The sequence below is a fragment of the Halictus rubicundus genome, chromosome 13 (genome assembly GCF_050948215.1).
Source record: "Halictus rubicundus isolate RS-2024b chromosome 13, iyHalRubi1_principal, whole genome shotgun sequence".
NCBI lineage: Eukaryota > Metazoa > Arthropoda > Insecta > Hymenoptera > Halictidae > Halictus > Halictus rubicundus.
In genome coordinates, this window is record NC_135161.1 from 8,003,637 (window position 1) to 8,028,084 (window position 24,448).

General features: G+C 44.5%; 3 protein-coding genes across 13 annotated transcripts in view; 2 read left to right on the top strand and 1 right to left on the bottom strand.

Moving 5' to 3' along the window:
- Positions 1 to 289: 289 nt before the first annotated feature.
- LOC143360200 (aminopeptidase A) lies at positions 290 to 10,875 on the bottom strand. 5 transcript variants are annotated; one of them, XR_013083230.1, is made up of 16 exons: positions 10,414 to 10,875; positions 10,193 to 10,340; positions 9,203 to 9,473; positions 8,700 to 8,968; positions 8,482 to 8,616; positions 7,476 to 7,759; positions 6,598 to 6,686; positions 6,372 to 6,499; positions 5,149 to 5,352; positions 4,505 to 4,584; positions 2,550 to 2,689; positions 2,355 to 2,493; positions 1,467 to 1,580; positions 904 to 1,012; positions 549 to 826; positions 290 to 322 (listed from the first exon to the last, which is right to left on the bottom strand). XR_013083230.1 is itself a non-coding variant. In XM_076798842.1 (15 exons), the coding sequence occupies exons 1-15, from the start codon at positions 10,590 to 10,592 to the stop codon at positions 677 to 679; spliced, it is 2,439 nt and encodes an 812-aa protein (XP_076654957.1). In that variant the 5' UTR covers positions 10,593 to 10,875; the 3' UTR covers positions 341 to 676. The 5 variants fall into 5 exon arrangements, 4 of the variants coding, with proteins under 4 accessions (XP_076654957.1, XP_076654958.1, XP_076654959.1 ...); XM_076798842.1 differs by lacking the exon at positions 290 to 322 and having other exon boundaries at positions 341 to 826; XM_076798843.1 differs by lacking the exons at positions 290 to 322; positions 549 to 826; positions 904 to 1,012 and having other exon boundaries at positions 2,550 to 2,687.
- Positions 10,876 to 12,690: 1,815 nt separating this feature from the next.
- Gsts4 (glutathione S-transferase S4) lies at positions 12,691 to 14,629 on the top strand. The gene is made up of 4 exons (XM_076798846.1): positions 12,691 to 12,987; positions 13,248 to 13,415; positions 13,558 to 13,703; positions 13,989 to 14,629. The coding sequence occupies exons 1-4, from the start codon at positions 12,822 to 12,824 to the stop codon at positions 14,154 to 14,156; spliced, it is 648 nt and encodes a 215-aa protein (XP_076654961.1). The 5' UTR covers positions 12,691 to 12,821; the 3' UTR covers positions 14,157 to 14,629.
- Positions 14,630 to 15,188: 559 nt separating this feature from the next.
- Positions 15,189 to 24,448, top strand: part of LOC143360690 (serine/threonine-protein phosphatase 2B catalytic subunit 2) — a 206,113-nt gene continuing 196,853 nt past the window's right edge. For 3 of the 7 annotated variants that reach the window (XM_076799785.1, XM_076799786.1, XM_076799787.1), the window contains exon 1: positions 15,191 to 16,711. In XM_076799785.1, coding sequence (XP_076655900.1) covers positions 16,660 to 16,711 — 52 coding nt within the window. In that variant the 5' untranslated portion in view covers positions 15,191 to 16,659. Of the gene's footprint in view, positions 16,712 to 24,448 lie in introns of all 7 variants that reach the window. The other 4 variants (XM_076799783.1, XM_076799789.1, XM_076799782.1 and 1 more) reach the window with 3 other exon arrangements.

A 24,448-nucleotide genomic window follows, 5' to 3' on the forward strand; every position in this document is an offset into this window, starting at 1 on the left:
TATTTTCAACCTTTGAAAATTATTAATGAAAGATAGAAATTTTTATTCGGTTCCTACTTTTGTAATCGATGCAGAAAATTTTTAACATTAAACCTACCAAGCATTAACAGTATCTAATATTGCCGTATAAAAATGGCAACCCTAGATTTGTTAAGATTGTCCGTAATTTTTAATATAATAAATGCTTGGACAAGGAAATTTATTCCACTATTTTCCATAAATCAATTTTTATAGTTTAAATAATTGTAAGATACAAAACCGGTTATTTTGACCGCGGTAGGTTCAGTGTTAAACCTTCCAAAATTATTAATGAAAGAAAGAACTTTTGGCTCCTATTTTTTGTAATCGACGCAGAACATTTTGTAAACCTTCCATAATTATTAATGAAAGAAAGAATTTTTGGCTCCTGCTTTTGGTAATTGATGCAGACAATTTTTAAACCTTTCAAAATTATTAATGAAAGATAGAAATTTTTATTGGGCTCCTACTTTTGTAATCGATGCAGAAAATTTTATAAACATTCCAAAATCAATAATGAAAGAGAGAACTTTCGGCTCCTATTTTTTGCAATCGATGCAGAAAATTTTTATCTTGCACAAACACCCCGCAGTCTACTGATCAGAAAGCAGAAAGATTTGTAAAATCCGCGTGCTCCTGTTGGCCGATTTCCGGGGATTCAATAGAAACCGTTGGTCGCCAGCCATCGATCGATAGTTTCCCTGTTTGTGGCCAGCCAATCGATACTGTTTTCGATCTGCTCGATGGCGTTCGTTTTCGCGATTTTCGTCACGCCGAGATTGCTATGTTGCAGAAAGAAGTCTTTCGCCTGAAAAATAACGCGATTTGTTTGAACCATAGTCTCTGGGAAAAAATTAGGGGCAATTTGATATTAATTGAGAGAACCTCGCCTAACATTTGTCGATCCTTGAACAACGAAACGATCACCAGGACGGCTTTGCCCAAATTGTAACCTTCGGCTAGGTACTTTTCGCTCAGACTGTCCCAGCGAGATCTGGAAATTGGACTGTCCTTTGTGTTTCGATAGTCGGTAGACGCAATTCGTTTTTTCAAGACAAACTTAATTTCGTCAAAAAGAATTTTTCCTGCCTTCGACACGAAAGCTGTTCGAATAATTTTTAGACAGAACAATTCTACAGACCCTCTCAAATACAACGATATTTTTTAGAAATGTTATAAACATTTTTTTTTTAAAGAGACACCCAAGTTTTTCGTAAATTCTGTACCTCTCTCTAAAAATTCTTCAAACACGTTTAAGCGTCCATAATTTCATAAAAAAGTACACCATTGTGTCCAATAGAGTTTACAGAATCATGCAAATTTTCCGATTGGACCAGGACAAATTTTGAAAGTCGACAGACTGGTTATCGCGACTCGGAAAAGGGTGGAAATTGTTATTCGTCGAATTAACAAATGATTTGAGGCAATGCAACCACGGAAGGTCGCACCTTACGAAATCCCAGACCACCTTGAGCCCCACGGGACCGGTCGCCATCTTGATCAACACCTGCGCGAAGTCCTGTTTGCGAACGAGGCTCTCGTTGGTCGCTCGCTCGAGATACCTGAACCAGAAGACAGTTGTTAGTTACACGGAAGAACAGTCTTCTGTTATGTTAAATATACTGTCATATATTTAACGTAACATTCCATGGCTCATTGGCTGGCAGGACGAAGTACGACGTTACTTTGAGAGAAGTTATAATAAACGCCATCGAAGGTCGAAACTTTCCTCGCTGCCCTACGTCTATCTTTAACTGCCGTATCTTCCGTTGTAAATATACAGAATATTTACAACGTGCGTAGTCCGATGTAAAAATATATTGTCACTTGAAAAATTACTCTCCATTTCGCAGTTGAACTACACGGACGCTTTCTTGGAGAATAGTTAACTAAATTCAAGCATTGCAGTGAGAATCACGGTGGGGTTAAAATTGCTCCAGCATTGTAATTTCTGTAAGACAATATTCGCGCGTTTCCCGTAAATTTTCCCATTGCGGACAGAACAAAATTCCAGAGGGTAATTTCCCGCGACTCGATTTTCCGCTCGACTCGATAGAATGCAACAAACCAACCGGCAAGATGCACCAAAATTCGCCGATAATATCGATAACAACAGGAGAATATCGCTAACATATTCGCCGAGTTGATGCGAACGAACAATTATTTTCCATGGAACATTCAGCCGGCTGTTTACTGGAATTTATTTCCAGGATTTAATCGGCCGAATGCCCCATAAATAAACGAGACAATAACGTGGATATTGATAGGCTGGCCCCGGCAGGAGATAAGGTGTTGCCGGTAATTAGCTTGTAATTGAATGAGAAAAGTCGACGGACCGGGTTAGGAGACTTTTATCTTGCAGGCCGGCCAGCCCGGCGATTAGGCGATCCCTTTCTTGCGCGTCGGTCTCCGTCGCGAGCAGCCCCGACATCTTCTCGAATATCGATTCCAAGTCGACGGATTGCCTGGCGAGACCTGTCACGAGCACCGCGCCATAAATAATAAGGACGTATCAATATTTTCTCACTCACCGAACGGGTAAACCACCGACCGGATGTCCGCTCGCAGAGGCTCCCCGTCGAGGAAGCTCCTCAGCTTCTTCCCAGCCGTCTTCAGACAGTGTTCGTGGCCCACGCTGCAAGCTGCGTGCAGTATCAGCAAGCCCAGTTCTCTTGAAACGAATGCCAACGGCTTTTCTTAATTATCCAATCGATCAAGCACGATCTTACCGCTTCGCCGCGCATTTCGAAATTCGCCATTTTTTTCCGCGCGCGGTGGTAGCGCGATCTTTGGTTTTGCGGTTGGTATAGTTAGAACGGGCCTTTAACTACACCCTGAATTAATTTCATCGATTTCCGTCAAGTAGCTACTTGAAAATATTTTTTTTTCTATGACGGTCGCGATTTCTTCAAATAGAACGAAAACGCGCGATTCGATTTTGTTAATAAATTGTTAACTTTGGCAGCAGTGGCATCTCCATTTTACTGGTGCGGTCACTTGGCGCGGACCTTCGACTATCTACAGGGTGTCCCAAAACTCAATTACTCGAACTTCAATTTGCTTCAATTTACTTCACACAGGTGAAGTGGAATTTTTCCACACTCACGATCACTGTTCACATTTGCCACCAAACAATAATAATTGCAGTATCACTTGGAGCACAAATCACAGCAATCAGTTAATGTGATCGCTAGACTGCGAATTTCATGCATTTGTAGCAAAAATGAGTAGGTGCACTTTAAAACAGTAGATAGATTAAAATAATTTGAAAACACCGACTTATTATTTTCGACTTGTTAAAATGATTAAACTAAGAATCCAATATCTGTCTGGCTCCTGTCCATTGCAATAACAGCAACCAACCTTTATTTTGCATGATAATATGCGGTCTAGTGATTAGTTTAAATATTATTATTAAAAACACACACATTAGCAACCGTGAGCTGTCTAAGATGTTCTCTCTGTCGCGATTCGAACAACACTGATCTTACGCAAGATTTTTCTCAAAAGTTTAATGGGGAGGGGGGCATTACGCATGTCGAAAATGCACGCCGTAACACGCTTACAAAAACAATCGTCAGACGAAAAAAAGGGGTCGGAAGGGACCGCTGTAAGACTAAAATTTATGGCAATCACATGTTTCTTTTTTCCTATTGTCCTATACCTCCCTTAAGAAACTTTCTAAAAGAAGGATGGACGCTGTTGTCGAGCAGTTAGGGTCAGATTATAATAGGCAGGTCAGAGCCGAGGCGGATATTTTTGCAAAGAAAAATTCTCGCTTCAAATGACCTCAGGAACCACCCATTTGACGGAGTTGATCGAATTTTGGGACACCCTGTATATTAATGTCATCGATGCCAGTGCAATCATTTTGCAACCTCTATCGTTATTTTCCTCAGAGCTCTCATAATCGTGTCTCATTCCCCGAGCGAGATAATACCGATTAAGATTCGAACAGTGAAGATAATACAGTGAATTCTCGATATATGTCATCAACACGGGTCTTGTCAGTGTCGTACATCGTCCAGGAGACATAGTCGTGTTATGTTCACACTCCTCGGCGTCCGTAACCCCACAAGGGGTATACGGTGGTGGGGATAATTCCGCGACGTTTATCGTCCAGGCCTTGGCGACATATATAGAGAAATCACTGTACTTTCATCCGGAAGATAGCGACGTAACAATCGTCGCAGCAACATTTTCATCAATCGTTGATGCGTATGTGCTATATTATGCAACGCGCGCCGACTAATGGCGCTGTATTCATGTTAATTAATTTGTAGGAAGCTGATTATCGCAGAAACCATCACGGTCAACGCGTTAATCCCTTCCCCGCTAATTGATCAATACATCATGCAGGTGGACTCGCAATTTATACGTCGTTGAATAATAATCCCGAATGCGTAATAAGCCTAAAGATTTATTTAATCGGGCTCGAAAATATCCGTCGTTCGGCGATACGAAACTAATATGAAGTCGAACTAACCGATTCGGCAGCGATTTTTCCACGGCGACGCGCCATCCGACACGATGATAAATGTCGTCGACCAGCCTCCTAGCGTACAACTATAAAAATTCATAGTGATCTGTGTTTAGAACGAGTCGTCGGGCAGAGTTGTGCAGAATCGCAATTGAATTACTCCAAGAATTATAATTACAAAGTAATCGAATTACATTGTGATTCAGTGACAATGTAATTTATAATTCAGATCTTCATTCAATTAAAATACTATGCAATTCGTAATTGCAATCGGAGTACAATTATACAATACTTTGTAATTAAATTACATAAAATAGCGTTACGTATTATGGACGAGGACGAGGAATAGAAAATACGCCGCGCAGACAGCAAAAAGGTATATGAAAGAAAAACATAAAAATATATCTCACTTCTTCGTAGTTCTGGACTATCATTTTGAGAGCTGCATTTTAATTATATTGTGTTTCAATTACACATCAGATTAAGATAATTAGTAATTGAATTAATCGAAAGGTTTGAATTGGGTAATTCAGTTGCGACGTAGTTGAATTACTATGTAATTGAAGTACAATGCAATTCAATTGTGTAATCGAATGTGTAATGAGAATGTAATTGAATTAGCACAACTCTGTGTCGGGAAACTTAGCTACCTGGAAACGGTTGCGCAACTTTGTTCTGTCCAGCAATCTGTTCACCTCGCCGAACCAGTCGGCAGCTACGGCCCACGGCTGATAGGACGTTTCGTTCGAGAGGTAGACTGTTAGGTTCATCGCGGTAGCGTAATTCAAAGCCGACGCGTCCGCCATGAGGAAAGCGTCGTGCAGCAGATCGGCTCTGTCCGTTGGACTCAGCACCTGAAATAGTTAGCAATCTCATAGTAATCTCTTCCACCAGTCGTCAGGTTGGTCGATAATTTATAGAGGAAACTCAATTCCTAAGTCACTTCCTGTCAAATACAGTGAATTCTCGATATATGTCAACAACACGGGTCTTGTCAGCGTCATGTATCGTCCAGGAGACATACTCGAGCCGAACTATGTTTACACTCTTCGTCGCCCGAGGACTCTAGACCTTCGTAGCCCTCACGGGGTATATCCGCGATAGTGGGGATAATTCCGCGACGTTTATCGTCCAATCCTTGACGACATATACAAAGAATACACTGGATCCAAAAAGTTTTCGAACACTAGATTTCTCAGTTGAAATTGTTGATGTTTAAATAGCGATGATTTCGTTAATACAGAGAGTAGAATAATAATCTTGGTGTCATTTTAAAGCTTCAGACTTCTACTTTTGCCAAACGTAATTCATTTTTGGCTAAGACAATTTCGCAAGACGCGACTGGGGGAGAACCGAAGACACGTTTTTTCTCGAAAATGCTACCAATTGAAACGTCTCTGAAAACATTGACAAATTTTTTCCGCGAATGAATTCTTCGTAGATTTGAATATTGAAGTCTCCCCTTTAAAACAAAGCCTTAAAAACTGATGTACGATTTTTTTTTAGTGGTTCTACCAAGGTTTAAACGGAAGATGTACATGCAACTTTACAGTAACACGAGGTTCTCCACATCACCGAAATTGGGCCTCGTTTTTGTTTCATAAAACAGTGGAAAAAAATCGTACATCAACTTTTAAGGCGTCGTTGTAAAGGGGAGGCTTCACTCTTCAAACCCGTGGAAGATTTGTTCACGAGAAAAATTTTTTAATATTTGTACAGAGGTTTCAATTTGTAGTATTTTCGAGTAAAAACGCGTCTTCAGTTTCGCAGCTAGTGCCATAGCGTAAAAGTATGTTAATAACGGTGTGCGAATTAGGAACTGTTTTGACATCGACACATGGGTTACAGTATAGTTGGAAATTGGCTTGATCACTTGATGATTTCCACGCAGCAAGTCGCCGAAGATGTTCCAGTCGTCCTCCGTGTAATTGACGACGTAGTACCCGACGGATCTGTGATTCAGTTTAATCCAATCCACCCTGTTCTCCAGAGTCAGTTCCACTGCAATCAGGTCAATTACCCATTTCGCACCCGCGGCGAAAACGGCGAACAAGACGCGCCCGAGATCCTTTCTAAATCAATTCGATCGCGATCATTACCGCAGGAGAAGTTCGCCAGGAACCAGTCGAACTTCACGCCGTCCATCCGGCTGGTTATGTACTTCACAGGGATCGTCCAGCTTCCATCGCTGTAACGAGCAGTGTTATTCTTATCACCATCATTCTTCCCCGTCGCCGTCGATTCTATAAAAATTCAATTTTCAGCCAAATTTTCAACTTTCAGAATTTTTCCTGCTCTGACCACAAAAGCTACGTGCACGATTTTTACACAGAATGATTCGCTACACTCTCCCGAATGTAACAGTATATTTTTTTTATAACATTATGACCGTTTAAAATTTGTGAATAATTTTGAAGCCCAAATTCTATAGAAATTCAATTTTGAGCCAAGATTTCGACTTTAAGAATTTTTCCTGCTTCGACCACGAAAGCTACGTGCAAGATTTTTACTCAAAACGATTCTGTACACTCTCCCGAATGTGACAGTATATTTTTTTATAACATTACGACAATTTACCAATTTTTGAATAATTTTTAGGCCCGAATGCTATGGAAATTCAATTTTCACCAGAGATCTCAACTTTAAGAATTTTTCCTGCTCCAATCACGAAAGCTATGTGCACGATTTTTACACAGAACGATTGTTTAGACTCTCCCGAATGTAACAGTATACTTTTTAATAACATTACGACCATTCAAGCAAGTTTGAATAACGTTTAGAGAGAGCGATAGCTAAAGAAACGTTCGACGAGCCAACTTGGGATATTATAAAATTTATTTAAAAAATTAGGGGTCTCAGGAAAAATCCAATCGTACCACGCGATAGAGGGGACACTCCTCTTTCGGAAAACGAAAAACAAAAAAATTCGACCGCATATTCCTCCGGTTCGAGAAAATGGCGCGACTGTCGTACGTACTCGAGAGTCTCGTGAAATTTCTTGCTCGCAGCGAATCGCCGCTGCGAGAGTCTGAAGATCTTCTTATCGTGGATCAGATTGATCACCGGAAATCCCGGGAAGCTGGTCCATCGATTCATAAAGTCGACGATATCGATACCGGCGCGGCTGCTGTTCTGCAGAATCTCGAACAGGTCGCGCGAGGCTGCGTTGCGGAACCGATGTGTCAGCAGATAGTCCCTGATCCCGTAGATGAATCTCGAGTTGCCGATCGCATCCTCGAGCATCCGGATCACTGCCGCGGCCTGCGATTCATAAAGAGTCTTCTCTGAGAAGAAGAAATGCTGGGAGAGCGATTCAAATGTTTCCTGGATCGCGACAGTTACGCTTGGCGCCGTCGGATGACGCCGCTGTACAGGTTTTCGAATTTTCTGACGATTTTTGACCCGTAGAACCGTTCTGGATCGTCTCAGATTTCGGTAAATTGTTTTAACACCGATTTTTGGTCCGCAATCTGATCTGATCTAATCGCAAAATATTTGGGAATTCTTTCCTCAAAGCGCGAGCCGTGTCACCCGACAATATGGCGGCTGTTCGACTGACTCCTAATTTTCCCAAATCGCAATATATTTGGGAATTCTTTCCTCAAAGCGCGAGCCGTGTCACCCGACAATATGGCGGCTGTTCGACTGATTCCTAATTTTCCGAAATCGCAAAATATTTGGGAATTCTTTCCTCAAAGCGCGCGCCGTGGGACCCGACAATATGGCGGCTGTTCGACTGACTCCTAATTTTCCCAAATCGCAATATATTTGGGAATTCTTTCCTCAAAGCGCGAGCCGTGTCACCCGACAATATGGCGGCTCTTCGACTGATTCCTAATTTTCCGAAATCGCAAAATATTTGGGAATTCTTTCCTCAAAGCGCGCGCCGTGGGACCCGACAATATGGCGGCTCTTCGACTGATTCCTAATTTTCTGAAATCAACAATTTATCGAACAGAAGATCGCTGGATCTCTGGACGTACTTTTTGATAAGAGATCCGATCGAACATCTCCTGTATATCTTGAGGGTCCTCGACGCGTTTGACAATGGGCCTGGCCCTGATCTTGCTGTCGTGTCTCATGGCAACGTACTTCGTATGCAACGGAAAGGAATCTATCTAATGGAAACAACGAATCCGTGAATTGGCGTGTGTACAATTAATCTGGAACTAATAATAATTAGGGGATTGTACTGATCGACCTGGTCCCACTGAGGGAACATGAAATCCACTGCCATGTGCTCCATGTAGGTCGCAAACCCTTCGTTCAGCCATAGATCGTTCCACCAGCTCATGGTGACCAGATTGCCGAACCACATGTGCGCCAATTCATGGGCCACCGTGTGGCAAACGCTTCTCGTGTTCATGGCGGAGCTGTCGTTCTCCGTGTGCAACAATTCCGTCTCCCTGAACGTGATCAGGCCCCAATTCTCCATGGCGCCTGCGTTGAAGTCGGGAACCCCTACCAGGTCTGAAGTTGCATGATTAATTAGGACATTTGTTTCGAAAAGCTCAGACCTCGATCCCTTGTTCGTTGTGATCGATACAGAAATTTGATTTGTTGCATATAGGTTTAATTATAACAAATTGAGTAGCTGCGATTTGACACAGTGTAGAAATTTAAATAATTGATCTAGCAAAATCTTATAAAAGATGCAGAAAGTTTGTATAAAGATTCAGGGTTGAGTGATTTAGCAATGGTTACCTAGCTTGGGCAGAGGGTAGTCGATGTTGAAGACGGTCAAGTAGTATTCCATAGTCTTCACGGCCACGTCCAACGCGAACCTGGTCTTGTTCTTGTACATCGGTCTCACGCAGACGTTCACAGGTATGCTGCTGCCATTTAGCACTGTCAACGACGACTCCAGACACTCGAAATCGCTGACAAGGAACGCCACCAAGTACGTGGACATTGGCGGCGAGGGATCGAAGAACGTCACTGTCGAGGATTTGTCGTCCTTCATCGTCTCTGTTCTCTGGAACGAATGATACCCTAATTTTTATGCATTCGTGGAAGGGCTACTATCGCGGTATACAATGAATTCTCGATATATGTCAACAACACGAGTCTTGCCAGCGTCATGTATCGTCCAGGAGTCATATTATGTTTTCACCCCTTGGCGCCCGAGGCCTCTCGAGTTTCGTGGCCCCTCACGGAGTATACTCCGTGATAATGGGGATAACTCCGCGACGTTTACCATCCAGGCCTTGGCGACATATATAGAGAAATCAGTGTAGTTCGATTTTTCCTGGGACCCCTTTCAAATAAATTAAAAAATATTCAAGTTGGCACGTCGAAGGTGCCCTCAGCTATCGCTCTTTTTAAACATTATTCAAACATGTTTGAATGGTCCTAATGTTAGAAAAATATATACTGTTACATTCGGGAGAGTGTACAGAATCGATCTGTAAAAATCGGTCACGGTAGCTTTCGCGGTTGGGGTACGAAAAATTCCTGAAGTTGCAAATTTGGACGAGAAAGAAATTTGACTGCTATAAATTTAGAAATTAGCAGATACAGTAGATTTAGTAAATAAATAAATTAGTAGATTAGTAAATTTAGTAAATTTAGTAAATTAGTAGATTTTACTTGGCCATAAATTTTATCCGAAATAATAAAATTCCAGAGAAATTTTACAAAATATCAGCTGTTCTCGTCGCTAATGCCTCAAAAGCGTAAATTCGCATAACCCACCGTCACCGGCATGTTGGACAGCGCACGATACAAAGGCTTCTCAGTATGAAGAATGCGAATCAAGAACGTGGACTTGAATCGTGGCTCGTCGAAACACGGAAAAGCGGTTCTCGCGAAAAACGGCTCGAATTGAGTTGTCGCCAGCTTTCTGCGAAAAATGATAAATAATAGATACATTAATCGTGAATCCTCTGTCTACTAGAAATTCGAGTATCGATTACCTGATCGACCCACTGGGATCAGTATACTTGCTCAAATAGAATCCAGACACTTTCCCTTTCAAACTCCCGGTGAAATTCATTCTGAGATAATACTGTCCCGAAGGAATAATACTAAGCGTTTTGATGACTATCATTTCACGTTTGTCTATAAGTGTCACTGACTTTATAGTGATTTCCATTTGGGATCGTTGAGAATACAGCTTTGTCGAGAGCACAGTCAAGTTGCTCGAGTGGAATACGATGTAACTTCGGGCCTGTAACGATTAATTATCGAAGTGGATTAATGAGACCAGGAAATGGTGTAGCCGGATAAGGAGGTCAAAAGTGCCCCGAAACCAAATTGAATTTGCAATAGGTCATTCGACAGCTTATCCAAAGAAAATAGTTTGTGTTAATTTTCAACCCTATATGTCGACATGGGGGTAGTAATGGGGTTACAAAGAAAATCAGGTTTTTTCGTAATTTCTGTTACTCTCTTCCACTGAAAATTCTGGAAAAAATCAGGCATATTTTAGCTATTAGATTGTACATCTATGAATTTTTTCAGAATTTTTAGCTTCGAAGCCGAATTTTAAAAAATAAAAGAAAATCTTGAAACACCGAGTTCTTTTATAAGTTGTGAGATACTAAGTAAATATGTTTACAGTTTTGGCATCTCGTTATAGTTGGTAACATATGTTAACGAGATACTAAAACTGTAAAAATATGAACTTAGTATTTCATAACTTTTACAAGAAATTCATAGATAATTCTGAAAAAATTCATAGATGTGCATTCTAATAACTACAATATGCCTGATTTTTTCAGAATTTTCGATTGAAGGGGATAGCAAAAATGATTGAAAAACCTGATTCTCTTTGTGACCCCATTACTAACCCCCATGTCGACATATAGGGTTCAAAATTGACACAAAGTATTTACTTTGGATAAGTTATCGAATGGCCTATTGCAAATTCAATTTGATTTCGGGGTATTTTTGACCTCCTTATCCGGCTACACCCTTTGGGACGTTTGCGAGTGGGGGAATTAGGTATTGCAGTTTTGACGTTTAGTATCTCGATGTCGATGCGAACAGAGCCGTGGAAATCGTCTTTCCGGAAGTCCGGAGCGATCGCGATCACATAATTGCTGGGTACGACATCATCTGGCAGACGTTTGTCGACGTCCACGGATTCCGCGCGACGTCTTGCGGCGTCCTCGGTCCCCTGAAGATCCGCCAGCCGCGAGATCATCGCAATTAAGATAAACAGCCGGCCGATCATCCTCCTTTTCGCAACAATGACTGGGCTGTTCGAACGAGCCCCTTATCAGCGCTCGACTCAAAAATAACTCTTTGTTCACCGGAGCCTCGCTAGCTGATTAAGAGTTTTTAATTAAACGAGGCATCGATGGGCCGATTGGTTAGCCGATCTGCTCTCGAAATACTCTGAGAACTACTCCGGAAGATTCGGCTCACTTCAGCTGGATGGGGGATCGATATACCGGAAAATCGATGATTATCGCCTGCATCTGCTCTAAATTGAAAATTAAGAAAAAATGTTTTTCGATGAGAAGCGAATTTTTATGTAATTCCCACATCCTGCAATTGATGGAGAATATTTATGTGAAGGGAAAAACGTCGAGAAAGATTTATGTTTTTAATTTTTTTTTACCGCGAGTGTCCCCACCAAAAAATCTGAAAAAATTCCTGAACAATACTTGTAGCTATACACCGATACTGTAAAAATATAAATGATTTTTCTCTCAAACTTCAATGCGAAATCCGCATTTTTCCACATTTTTTTGAGGTTTTTGATTTCCTAGAACCAGGATTTTTAATGTAAAAATCCGAATTAATTGCATTGTGTGTATCTGGGCATTTGAAACGTGTTCAATTTTCTTGGTATATAAATAAATAATGAAAATGGTCATAAACTAATTTTTCCTCCACCTCCCAGTCGAGATGTAGATTTATACACATGTTTTTTATTGACGTCCAAAGGAATTATTGACCACATCTTCCGGCTATACCTTTTCGATTTTCGAAATATCTGGACCTTGATAAGCCCTGATACACGAACGGTATTTATCGATCATGTTCCGAGAAATTTACAGGCTCCGAGTCGCACTGGCTCGCAACAGGGAATGCCATTCAGAGGTGAAAGTATAGTGGTTTGGTTCGAAGCGAAGCACCAATCGCAGGCCCCTGTGAACAAAGAGGGCCTGTTAGATAAGACAAAGATAATTTGCGAGGCGAAAGTAGGGGAATTATATAATTCCAGGCTAACCTTGGAAAGCGGTTAGTCGTCTGTTCGCCGGAACTTCACTCGATCCTACGGTAAATTCAAGTGCAGCGTTAATTCTAATTAATTCATTCCACATCAGAAAGTGTTGAGAAACCTTCCGTTGTGAATGGACTTTCGTGGCTGATGCGTTGTGCTTTCAGATTAGCAAAAATGGCGAAGTACAAGTTGACATACTTCAACGTTATGGGTCTGGGGGAGCCCATAAGGTTCCTGTTGAGCTACGGCGGCGTCGACTTCGAGGACGTTCGATTGGAACACTCGTCTGCCGAATGGACCGCCATGAAGACAAGTAATTACAGCGTGAATCACTCATTTAACCCTAGACCTACCGATGATACAAAAATTACAAGAATAAATTCATTCATTCAAAATTACTTATTCAATCATTTCCTACGAAGGCATCTTCGTAACTTCAATGATTGTAAAACAAAAAATCTGGAACCGGTCATTTTGACCGGTTTTGGTAGATCTTCCAAGGCAAAGGGTTAATGGAACGCCGAACGCCAATTAGAACGTTCGAATGTAGGAAGATTTTGGACGAATTTCCAGCGACCCCGTTCGGCCAGCTGCCCACGTTGGAATTCGACGGGAAAGTTTACTCGCAGACGTTGCCTATTTGCCAATATCTTGCCGAACAGTTTTGTCTGCGTGGGGCGACCGATCTCGACGACCTGGAAATCGATGGAATCGCGAACGCCCTCCATGACTTCAGGAGACGTAAATATTGATTCGTTCGACGGCCAAATTGATTTCTTTCTGGCGATGCTTGTCGCGCAAATAACGCCTGCATTTCTCTACCTTTCTCTCTCTCTCTCTCTATCTCTCTTACATCTCTCTTACATGATGTTCGTCTTCGCAGTCGTGGTATCGAACTACTACAGAGAAGCCGATCCGGTCTTGAAAGCTAAAAAGAAGACGGACGTGTTCTCGAGGGTGATACCGTTCTACCTGAACACTCTGGAGGCTCTGGTCCAGAAAAATGGCGGCTACCTGTACAACGGACAGGTGAGTACACCTGGGGTCATTCAAAGTTCGACGGCTTCTTTTGGCGAAGACTTGCCGATTTTCTCGACACATTGATCGCTGAAAGTACTTATAGAGATTACCAGCTGAAAGCTAAGTGTTCCTATTAAATTGCAGATCCCTATGAAACTTTTTTCTTTTATCAATAATTTTAATAAGTCGAAAATAACATTTTCCTACCGTTCGAAATTTGATCTACCTGTGTTTGTTATAAAGGCATGAAATGCGCAGTCCAGTTTTCATTGATTGTTGATCGTTTGATTGCAGTTGACCTACGCGGATCTATTTTTCGTCGCCATTTCGGACTCGTTGACCACAGCGTACGAGGCCGACATAACGAAGGATCATCCTAACTTGAAGGCACTGATAGACAAGATTCTATCGATTCCACGCATCAAAGCGTGGGTGGAGAAGCGACCGAAGCTACTGTTTTAGTTTATTCCCGCGGTAATTCGTTGTGTTCGTCTAGCATAAGATTCTAATAAACCAAACACCGACGAAAGTCGCTGGAAATTCGCGGCTTTTTTAAAATCCCTCGTATTATCCACCGTCGACCGCGTCGGGATCAACGTTACCGACAAAGATCGATCACGGGATTCGAACGCAAAAGCGATTCTGAAATAACGGTTTATAGAATCGTTCGAACAGTAAAAATAAGAAAGATTTGATGAACTTCATTTCAGATTCAAATTTTGTTTCCTGCTTAAAATTTGTTATAATTAGACTGCTGAGTTTTATGCATTTATGCAGAAATTGGCTGGATAGTATATAAAACAGTAGAATATTAGAAAAATCCAAGGATATTGTTATGTCGTTTTCAATGTATAGTATTTATTAGGCGATGAAATCATTTTCTAATCAACTTCTGCTGTCCCTCGGTAATTGCAGAACTATCTCAAATTTTCACCTAATGCACTCCTGACCCCTTATGTCAATGACCAAAATTTTCTACGATATTCAATGATGTTATACCTTGTAGCTGTAGTACATATTGTTATGCTTCAAATATAAATTAATATTAAAGAAATTATAAGAAGAAATTGGAAATATCCAGGTACCCAGGTTTCCGATTGTTCGGTGTCGACCGAGTATCGTACGAAAGGTTGATTTTAGAATATAGAAAAGTAAAGACAAAACTTATTTTAAAACTATCGATTAACCTTAATTGGATATAAGACCTAGTATGGACCTTCTTCCAGAATGTCGGGGAATATGAATTCAGAATGCTCACACATTTCTGTCGATAAAACAGACTGTCGGAGTAACGTCAACGGAGAAATGTGAATATTCTAATCGTCTACACATTGCTTCATGTGACTAGCATCAATTCTTTACGTAAAATTACGTCGCAAGAACGTGCGACGTTCGAAAGTCCGGAGAGTTTCGCGCGCTCTCGCCGGCGGAGCGGGTGGCGTCAGCTGGCGGCGGCGCGGCCAATCAGCGGTCTCGAATGATCGGTGCGCATGGAGGGCTGCGCGCGATCGTCTCGTAGCCGCGGAGTGAGCCGTCAGTGTGCGCGCCGCGGAGAGAGAGTCAGACAGACAGACATCTTGTAGTAGAATTTAGCGGCGGTGGTGTTTTCGACCGTGGGTGTCGGTGTCACGGTTTCGTGGTCGCGGTGCTGCTAATTACGGTGTCGTCGCGGTCGACGTGATCATCATCGTCGCCGTCGCGATCGTCGCCGCCGTGACCGTGGTCGTCGTCGCGACCATCGTCGCCGTCGTCGCCGTCGTCGTCGTCGTCGTCGCCGTCGTCGTCGTCGTTCTACCAGTGGTCGAGCGGTACTCGCGCAGCTCTCGCGTTGTCGTCGCGCTCCGACCGATTCTCATCGTAATCATCGGGAAGATCATCATCGGTGATATACCCGTGGTAACGGCGGCTGTCTACCACTGCTCGCATAGGTGTCCCGGCTGTCAGGTGTTGGCGGTGCCGCGCGAGGCTCCGTCGTGCTGGCCGTGCAGCTCGCGTGGTCCAGCGATCCAGTTACTCGCCCCGCAAAAGGCGTTGGTGGTTACCTTTCGGCTCGGGAGGGCAGAGGGAGCGAGGGAACGCAAGAGGAGACGAGCAACACCGGAGAAAGATAGAAAGAGACACAGTGTGACACGGTGGGAGATTGAGAGCAGAGCATCAAGAGATAGAAAGAGAGGGAGAGAGAGAGAGAGAGCACGCTGATCGGTGTGCGTGTGCGTGCGTGCTCGCTCGCTCGCTCGCTCGCTCGCGTGTCTTTGCGAATAGCACCGGGGAGCGAGAAGGACACGGCAGAATAATATTTTCGGTCCGCAAACGCCCAATGAACAACGCTCCGGAGCCACCGATGTGCCGCACCGTGCGATAACTTCCGTCACCTCTCCGACCTTCCCCGTCTCACTCTCCTCCCTCCCCTCTACTCTTCACCGAGGCGAGCGCGAGCGCGCGCGCGCCCGCCCGTTCTTTGTGTGCCTCTATGTGTGTGTGCCGCGCCGGGCTCTCGAGGTGAAAATACCGCCCTCTCCTTCCACCCAACCCCCCGTTCGAGAGGAGGAAGGTGCTACCTCGCGCGAGTGACTACGGCCCCCCCAGTGGAAGAAGAGGAAGGAGAAGGAAAAAGGAAGGAAAACCGGGGGAAACGAGGGAAAAAAGGAAAATATACGCAACGCGACACACGCCGCGCCGACAAACCGACCGACCGACCGACCGACCAAGAGGCGCGCGCGAGAGAAAGAGCGAAATAGAGTGTGTGAACGGGATTGTGCGGGAGAGAAAGAGAGGGAGAGCGAGCGAGCGAGAGTGTGTGTGCGTGAGAGAAAGAGAGAGATAGAGTACCGGGTATCGGGATCGGGAGTGAGAGTGTGCGACGAACGAGAGGATCCTGCGGCGACCGGGGAAGAGGAACAAGTGAAATAGAATAGAGAAAGAGAGCGAGAGGCCGGCGCCCACCCGTCAACCATCCTGATACAGCATGACCTCAAACAACTCGCAGAAGCTCTCGACGACGGAACGAGTGGTCAAAAGTAAGCTCAAAAAACAAAACCATCAAGTATCTACGTATGTACATACTCCTGGACATATTCTCTCTATCTTTTTCGTGAAAAAGGAAACACACCGTGATCCCCGGTGCGTGTCCGTGTAACCGGGCTCCACGGGTGTTGTGGGATATATGTGTGTGTGTGTATACGCGCGCGCGCGAGTTGCGCGTATATGTGCGTGTGGCCCTGCGGCCTCGTCTTTTCCGGCCACCTCGGTCGGTACGTCAGTGTGCTTTCGCCGCCGTGGTAATTCGCATTTCCATTCCTCCCTGTGAAACAAACGAGCGTTATCTCGTCTCTGCTCCTCGGCCCTAGGATAGATACACCGCGATTCGTATATTCTATATTCCACGGACCAGAAAACGAACGAACGACCGCCCGATAGAAACGCGGATTAGACGGCACGTATAGATAGGCGGCCGACGTGAAAACACGTCGCGTGTCGTACCGGGGGATTGATTTTCTCCGTAGCTTCGCGGCGCCATTGCTATCGACCTGCCAGCCAGCGTTCTCACTGACCCTCCGAACCACGCTTTTCCACCCTAATCCCCCGAGCCACACGGTTTTCCCAGGGAATGTAATTCACCCCCAAACGTTTTCGCAGGGAACCTTCGAATCTGTTAGAATCCGTTCTTCCGTTGATACTTTGAATATCGTCGTGGTGTTCGAATTTTTGTTTTTAGCGTGGCAACCACCCCGCGCGCAACCACGGCTCGCCGAGAGAGTGCAACCTAACCTAATTCGCGTTCTGCCCAATCAACCCCGCCTCCCCCGCCATGTTCTCGTCCGCGGAACCGCACGGTCTCGCGCGGTTAGCCCCGTTTCCACGAGGTCGAGGAACGGAATCGTCTCGAGGACGCGGCACGCCGCGGCTCGAAGAGGATTTCGCGTCTGGACGACGACGTCGTTCGAACAGCTGACCGGCCGTCGTGCCCCACAGTAGAATACGTGCGCTTATGCGTGCCGATGTAAATACGCCCGGGCCACCGGCCATTGGCGTCGCGACGACCCACCTTTTTTCGACCGTCTTCGCTCGCCACGGTGGTCGATTTTTCGATAACGCGGGGCAGAAATCGATATCACTTGAAAATTGTATTTATTCGCGGATAATCGAATCGAAGACGCATTGTCAGTCCTCGTGTGGACAGATGTATCACTTAACATCGCCATCGATCATGGTCGGTTTCTCCTATGGAAATCAGGCCTGCTGTAACAGGATCCGGAGTGATGCGTATCATGCGAAACAGATGCTCTTTGTAAATTGAATTTCACCGTCTCGAAAGTCTATTTGACAAATTCTTCTATGTTTGTTAATTGAGAGGGTTTATAGGTAATTGTCACCCTGAAAACAAATTGCGTAAACTGAATGAACAACTATTTTTGTATCTCTGTACAAAACATTTGGAAAATAGCACATTGACAAAATTTCCTATTGCAACAAATTTGAGTGAAGCGGACATTTATTTTCTTTCTTAATGCGTTTAATAGGTCGGAAATAACGTAACAGTAGTTTTAAATTCTTCTAATATTTTCGCCGTTTTAAATTACACCTATTCATTCTTCTCATAAACGCATAGAATCCACGGTCGAACAATTAGATTAGTGTAGCTCGCTGTAGAGTTGAAGAGTTGCTGTACTGCTATTTCTTATACAATTTTCACAAAATCGACCTGATCCCGTTCTCCCACAGCTCGCGCAAACTTGGGCCACAAATTCGTAACTTGATGAACCCGGAGAACAATTTCGGGCATCGTAGGGGTTGGTAATTAAGCGCCACCGGTACACGTATACAGGGGCACGCAAGGAATGCGGTCAGAAACAGCAAAATCGAATCTCGTTGATGCTCCTCGCTAATGAAACCACCTCGGCGACCCACATACCGGGTGAACTTGATATTCAGCAGTTTGTCGAGCTCTCCTTTTTTACCATCGGCGCCGTTTCCGGTCGTTGACCCTGGCGCATAGTTGCGCACAGGTGACTCTGTGCGGAACGAAATGCATCTGGCCGAGTCCGGTCCATCGATTTTTATGTAAAATAAAAGTGATCTGCGTCAATTACAAAATACAAAAGCTACACAGAATAATTTCAGTGCGTTGAAAATAATGCAAGAATATTTTTGTATTCGTCGAATTTAGCCTTTCTGCATTTAATCCACTCATTTTTGTCACGAGGGCATAAAAAGTCTACCGATATCGATTGCGCCAAAAGCAATATTTAACAATAAACAAATGGGAAGAACTGATCGAATCGAGTACGCCCTCCTTTTTGGTACGAGGTCAAAAAGCCACGATTATGGTGACCATATGGAGATCGAAGTAAGAATGGTGGTTGGAAGAACGGAGATCGATATTATAGCGGTTTGGGAGACGAGATAGAAGGGGTGCGGACCGGTACGGAATCGGTTTCCCTTGGAGCGTGTGCACGTGCCGTGCGCACAATGGCCCCACCGGTGTATTTTGATTTCCATATTGTGAGAGCGCACGCGTCCAAGGCATTGTCTGGCGTTCGCCGATACGAGAGCAGCGGGCACATGCCCTTTTTAGCCGAGGAGGCGTGCTGACCCACATCGCTGCCGAAAAGGGGAACTGGTTCAGGACGTACAGGTGGCAGCCACTTCGGGTCGTCGACCCTTATTGCGTGGCGCCCTCCGCCGTGTTTTTATACCCCTCCCCCGGAGCCCTAACCCCCACTCCCCTCCCCCTGCCGGCGAGCTTTAAAGGGGGTACGGCGCTATCGAAACCCCAAAAGATCGATCCCCTTTGTCGCTCCGTGGCTTCAACGATTTTCAACGTTCTCGCGACTTCTTCTTCTCCCGGCTCACTCGCATGCGACTTTAATACTAGAACCTACCGAGCCCTAAACGAGGCATATTCCACTATTATCAAAACCGGATCGAGTTTATCCAGATTTCACCGGATTTTCCCGTGTACTTGAGGAAGTAAACATTTCCGAAGAAAATATTTGTATGACTTCAGAAATTGTAAATGAAATTGTTGTAAAGTAGTCCAGTCGGGAAGAAGCCACTATTGGTGAGTTTATGTTCGGAATTAACGCGGCTAATTGGGGACACGTATGCCGGCGATTTCAAGGGAAAAAAGTAATCAGAATGTGAACATCCGGTCGGAGTTTATGCGAAGTGTTCGAGATACCGTTCGCGGGCCTTAAATAATGAAATTGCGGGAACGCACACGTAGTTTCCAAACCAAAGAACTCGGCTACCGCTGAATACTTAAAACGCAAGTTTCTCTTATCGTTCCCGTGCAAAGTTCCGTGCGCCTCGGTTCGCCTACGAATTTCTTCGTTAACGCAAGACGCGCCTGCGTTAATAAGTCATAGAGCTGTGACACCGCGAGTCGATACACCGGGTGTCCATAAATTACACGCACGTGTCGCGATATTCGATCGCTTGAAATTTCTCGACGAAGCTGTGTCCACGCTGGAGCAACATCGAGCAACTTTTCCTTTTGTTGTAAAAGACGAACGCGACGAAGAGTTGCTCGATGTGTTGCTTCGGTGTGGACGTAGCCTAACGCGGACGCGTCGCGCGCGATTTTCATGCACAGGGTGTCCGACGAGTGTCGATCGAATCGCGCGACGTAGGCGAAAGTGTAATAAAAATAGGCGGGGACACGCGTGCTCGGCCGCGCGCGAACTATACCGCCGAATATAACTCATTGTCGTGACGGGAATATCGGTAATTTGGAGTGTCTCCAAGCTCGGTGCTCGACGATTAACCATTTTTCTTCCTCCCGTTACCGATTGTCAGCCGGGCCGCCGCGTTTATCTGTCGTCAAGCTTATGCCACTCGTTGTTACTATCGTTTCGCGGTGTCTAACGAAGCAACCACGTCGTCAGCTCAAATTGGAGTTTCGATACCGCGACTGACCTCGCGTTAATCTTGGAAGTCCGATTCGAACCTGTTTCGTGGTAATCGTGCCGCGAAAATCGCTATTCTCGGATCGCAATTATTATTCTCGGGTTTAATCCCTTGGCCAGTCGGAGAAACGCCAAGCATTTAGGGCAATGGGGACACTCTAGATTTGGAGCGACGAGTTTTACAGCTGGTTTTTTCGGGCACGCTCGGTGGGACGCCGGGGCAACGTAGTCACGCCCACCGGAGCGGGCCACGCCCACCGAGGTTCACATTATTGTCGTAGGACTGGCTAGTAAGAATTTATACGTGGAATTATGCAATATGAGATATCGTAAATAGATATTGTCAATTCGTATCGCATTGTTCTCTTTTAGGCTTGATTACCTTTTCAATGCTAACACATTAAAAGGGAATAAACTGGCTGAGAATAAATAAGCTAAGCTAAAGAGAATAAATAGGCTGTTCCAAAAATTGCGAACCCCCCGAGGAGGACTAGTAAGAGGCTCCAAAGCGTTTTGGATCTATGGGAAAAATCTGCGGCAGAGGATTCTGATCGACGAGTTGAACGTCCTTCGAAGGGACTCGCAGTGCCTGTTTTCTACTTCCGCGTCGCGATATAACGATTATTTTCGAAGCTGACGACGTGCTCGATTACGCCACTGTCTCTCCCGCTCGCGCGCGCGCGCGTGGACAATTACCGAATTTAAAAGGCGTCGCGTTACACACCGGCGCTCGTGTTACCGAGCTAATATTTTTCCAGTCTAATTGCGTCTCCAGTCGGTCGGGCAACCACCGCGCACGCCTCGTCCCCGTTCATGGTTCCAAAGAAATTTATGGCGTGGCCCAGGATTGTCCCGATAATTGTCCGATGACTGAATTAACTCGCCAATTACGGGCCTCGACGTCGATTAGCCGAATGGCGCATTGTCTCCCGGAAATAGTTCTCGACACTCGCCATCCCCGCGTTTCGGTTCCTTAAAATGCTAGCACGTCGTTCGGGATGCCGAAAAAATCCGTTTCTCCAGTAGCTCGGAAAAGGCGTGGAATTCTGCTCCTCGGTGGGCGTGGCCCGCCCCGGTGGGCGTGACTTCCGTGCCCCGCGTTTCATTTCCTTCTGATAGGGTTCTAGCCCATCGCTCGTTGTCTTGAAAAATTCTATAGAACGTCGAATTCATACAGTGCATCCTCGACATAGGTCCAAAACACGGGTCTAGCCACGGACATATATCGGTCAGGAGATACTATACTTTGATCCGTGCGATATTACACTCCTCGGCGAGGTCTCCCGAGGTTCTTGGCCCCTTATGGGGTATACTCCGTGGTAGTGGGGATAATTCCGCGACATTTATCATGGAGGTCTTTGCGACATATATAGAGAAATCACTGCATCATATCTTTCTTTTTCATTTTCTCCTGATCGCTGACAGTCCTTAACCTTCTCTACAAGATACCTAGAAAAATATGTGGAAAATAAATTTTTGCAAATTTTTTACTGATTCTGTATGTTTGCTTGTCTGTATATCAATTTACGATACATTGTCCCGTGGAGTTACTTTAGTCTCTCTTTTGCGCCGCGTGCGAAAATCGCCGACGCAACTCGCATTGTCAATAAAGATTCTGCGAGAAAAATATTTTCACTATCTCGAGGAGTGTCGTGGCAAGACCCGAAAAGATTTTTTACAGTAGGTTGCGTCGTACTCGGTAGAAAAATTCTGGAACCTCGCCGATTTCGGAAACGCTCGAAGGTCCTTCAGAACGGGTTCCGCCGAATTTCTCCGTCTTCGCGGAGGAGTTTGCCGGCTCGGGCATTGTGTAACGTCTATTTTTAGCCGGTCGGTAGTCGCTGGAGAAAGAAAAAGTGTCGTCGGATCGGGAGATCGGCCGGTCTTTCTCCCTTTTTCTTTTTTTTTTTTTTACTAGGGACACTCCGCGCTCTTAATTATATTTCATTTGAGCAGGGCCGACGGCGTTTCAAGCCTTTCAAGTATCGGAGCCTGTGCCTTCGGGGCGTATTGTGTGCCCGCGGGCCGTTTCGCGAGCGTATCCAGCAGTTTGTAATGAAATCAAAGAGCTTACAGTGCGCCGAGGCTTTCGCCTAACGACATTATGAGAGCGCGCGATTGCAGCGCGGGATAATCGGTTCGTTCGCGCGCCGGTTAAACAGCTTATAGATGCTTCGCGGGTTACGTATTGCCTAGGAATGAAGCATCATCGATCGTTTCCCTCGAAATCCGAATCCAATTTCATCGCCGGGACCGAATTTCGAAGCTGCTTTAACGCTAAACCTACCGCGCGCGAAACGTACAAATCTGGAACGCCTTATACAGGGTGTCGTCATGTTACGACTTCAAATCACTATTTGTTGCACCAAACAGTTTTCCAAACATATGTTGCATGGTCACCGGGAGGACGTACAGTTCTGCAATCTGGTTTTATTGTGTTTTTCTATCGAGATACGAGGGTCACCTTCACTTTTTTAAATAGAAAATATTTTTTCCCGAATTGCGCGACAAAGTGTTATACTAGGTATGCTTAAAAATTAATATTTTCTCGATGGATGAACGACGATTGTTTGGCTGCCCGAAAATCGCACGAGTTCACGGTTTCTATGCGAGAAGAATTGCGTGTTCTCCAAACCGCGTCCTCTTCATCCCCCTTTTCATCTTCGACCGCTTTTTCCCCTCGGTTTGTCTCGCGGACTCCTTCACCGAGCTCTATAAATAAATTGAGAGACGCTGGAGCACAAATTGCTCTTTATGGAAATTGACTTCCATCGTTTTATTTAAGCCCACTTTTCCCCGAGACTCGTCGATTTATTTGGCGACGACGTTCCCGCAAACTTCACCGCTTTGCGAGGGATCCTTATCTGTAGGACAATTTCGCGATAAAAAGTAGAGGCTCCAAGCTTTAAAATTAATCCAAATTTACGTTCATACGATCATTTTAAACGAAACTACAGCAGCTCAAACATTGTCAAACATTTAGTGTCTCCGTTTCCTCACCTGTTGTCACGTGGAAACAATTTTTATGGACAAATTAGTGGTGGTACGTGAAAGTAGAGGCTTCAAACTTTAAAATAAGCCCGAGTTTGTGTTCATCCGATTTTTTTAAACAAAATTATAACAGCTCAAACATTGTCAAACATTTTTCGCCAACAAGGAAATTTAGTATTCGAATCGAGTTTGATGATATTCAACCCGTTGTAATTTTGTAAAGAACAATCGTACAGCAATGAACTTGGGCTCGTTTTAAAGCTTGAAGACTCTACTTTCCTCCACCGTTACTCATTTTCCCCCACCATATTTTTACACGACACAGCAAATAAAAACTGAAGACCCATTTTTACTAAAAAATACTACAAATTCAAACCTCCGCAAAAACATTAAAAAATTTGTCTCGCGAACAAATCTTCCACAGCTTTGATGGTTTAAGCCCCCTCTTTACAACGACGTCTTAAAAATTGGTGTACGATTTTTTTTTCACTGTTCTGTGCAACAAAGATGGAGACCCAGTTCGGTGCAAAGTTCCTTGTGTTACAGTAGAGTTGCCTGTACACTTTTCGTTTAAACTTTAATAAAACGACTAGAAAAAAAAATCGTACATCAATTTTTAAGACTTCGTTGTAAAGGGGAGACTTCAATTTCAAAATCTGCGGAAGATTCATTCACAAGAAAAATTGTGCAACTTTGGAGGTCAGAACTGAAGTCTCCGTGAAAGTCTGAAATACAGCGCGTACTCGATATATGTCCAAAACAGGAGTCTACTCGGGACATATATCGGCCAGGAGATACTATTCTGTGTTATACTAGAGGGCTCGGTTTGTGGTCCCTCACGGGGTATACCCCGCG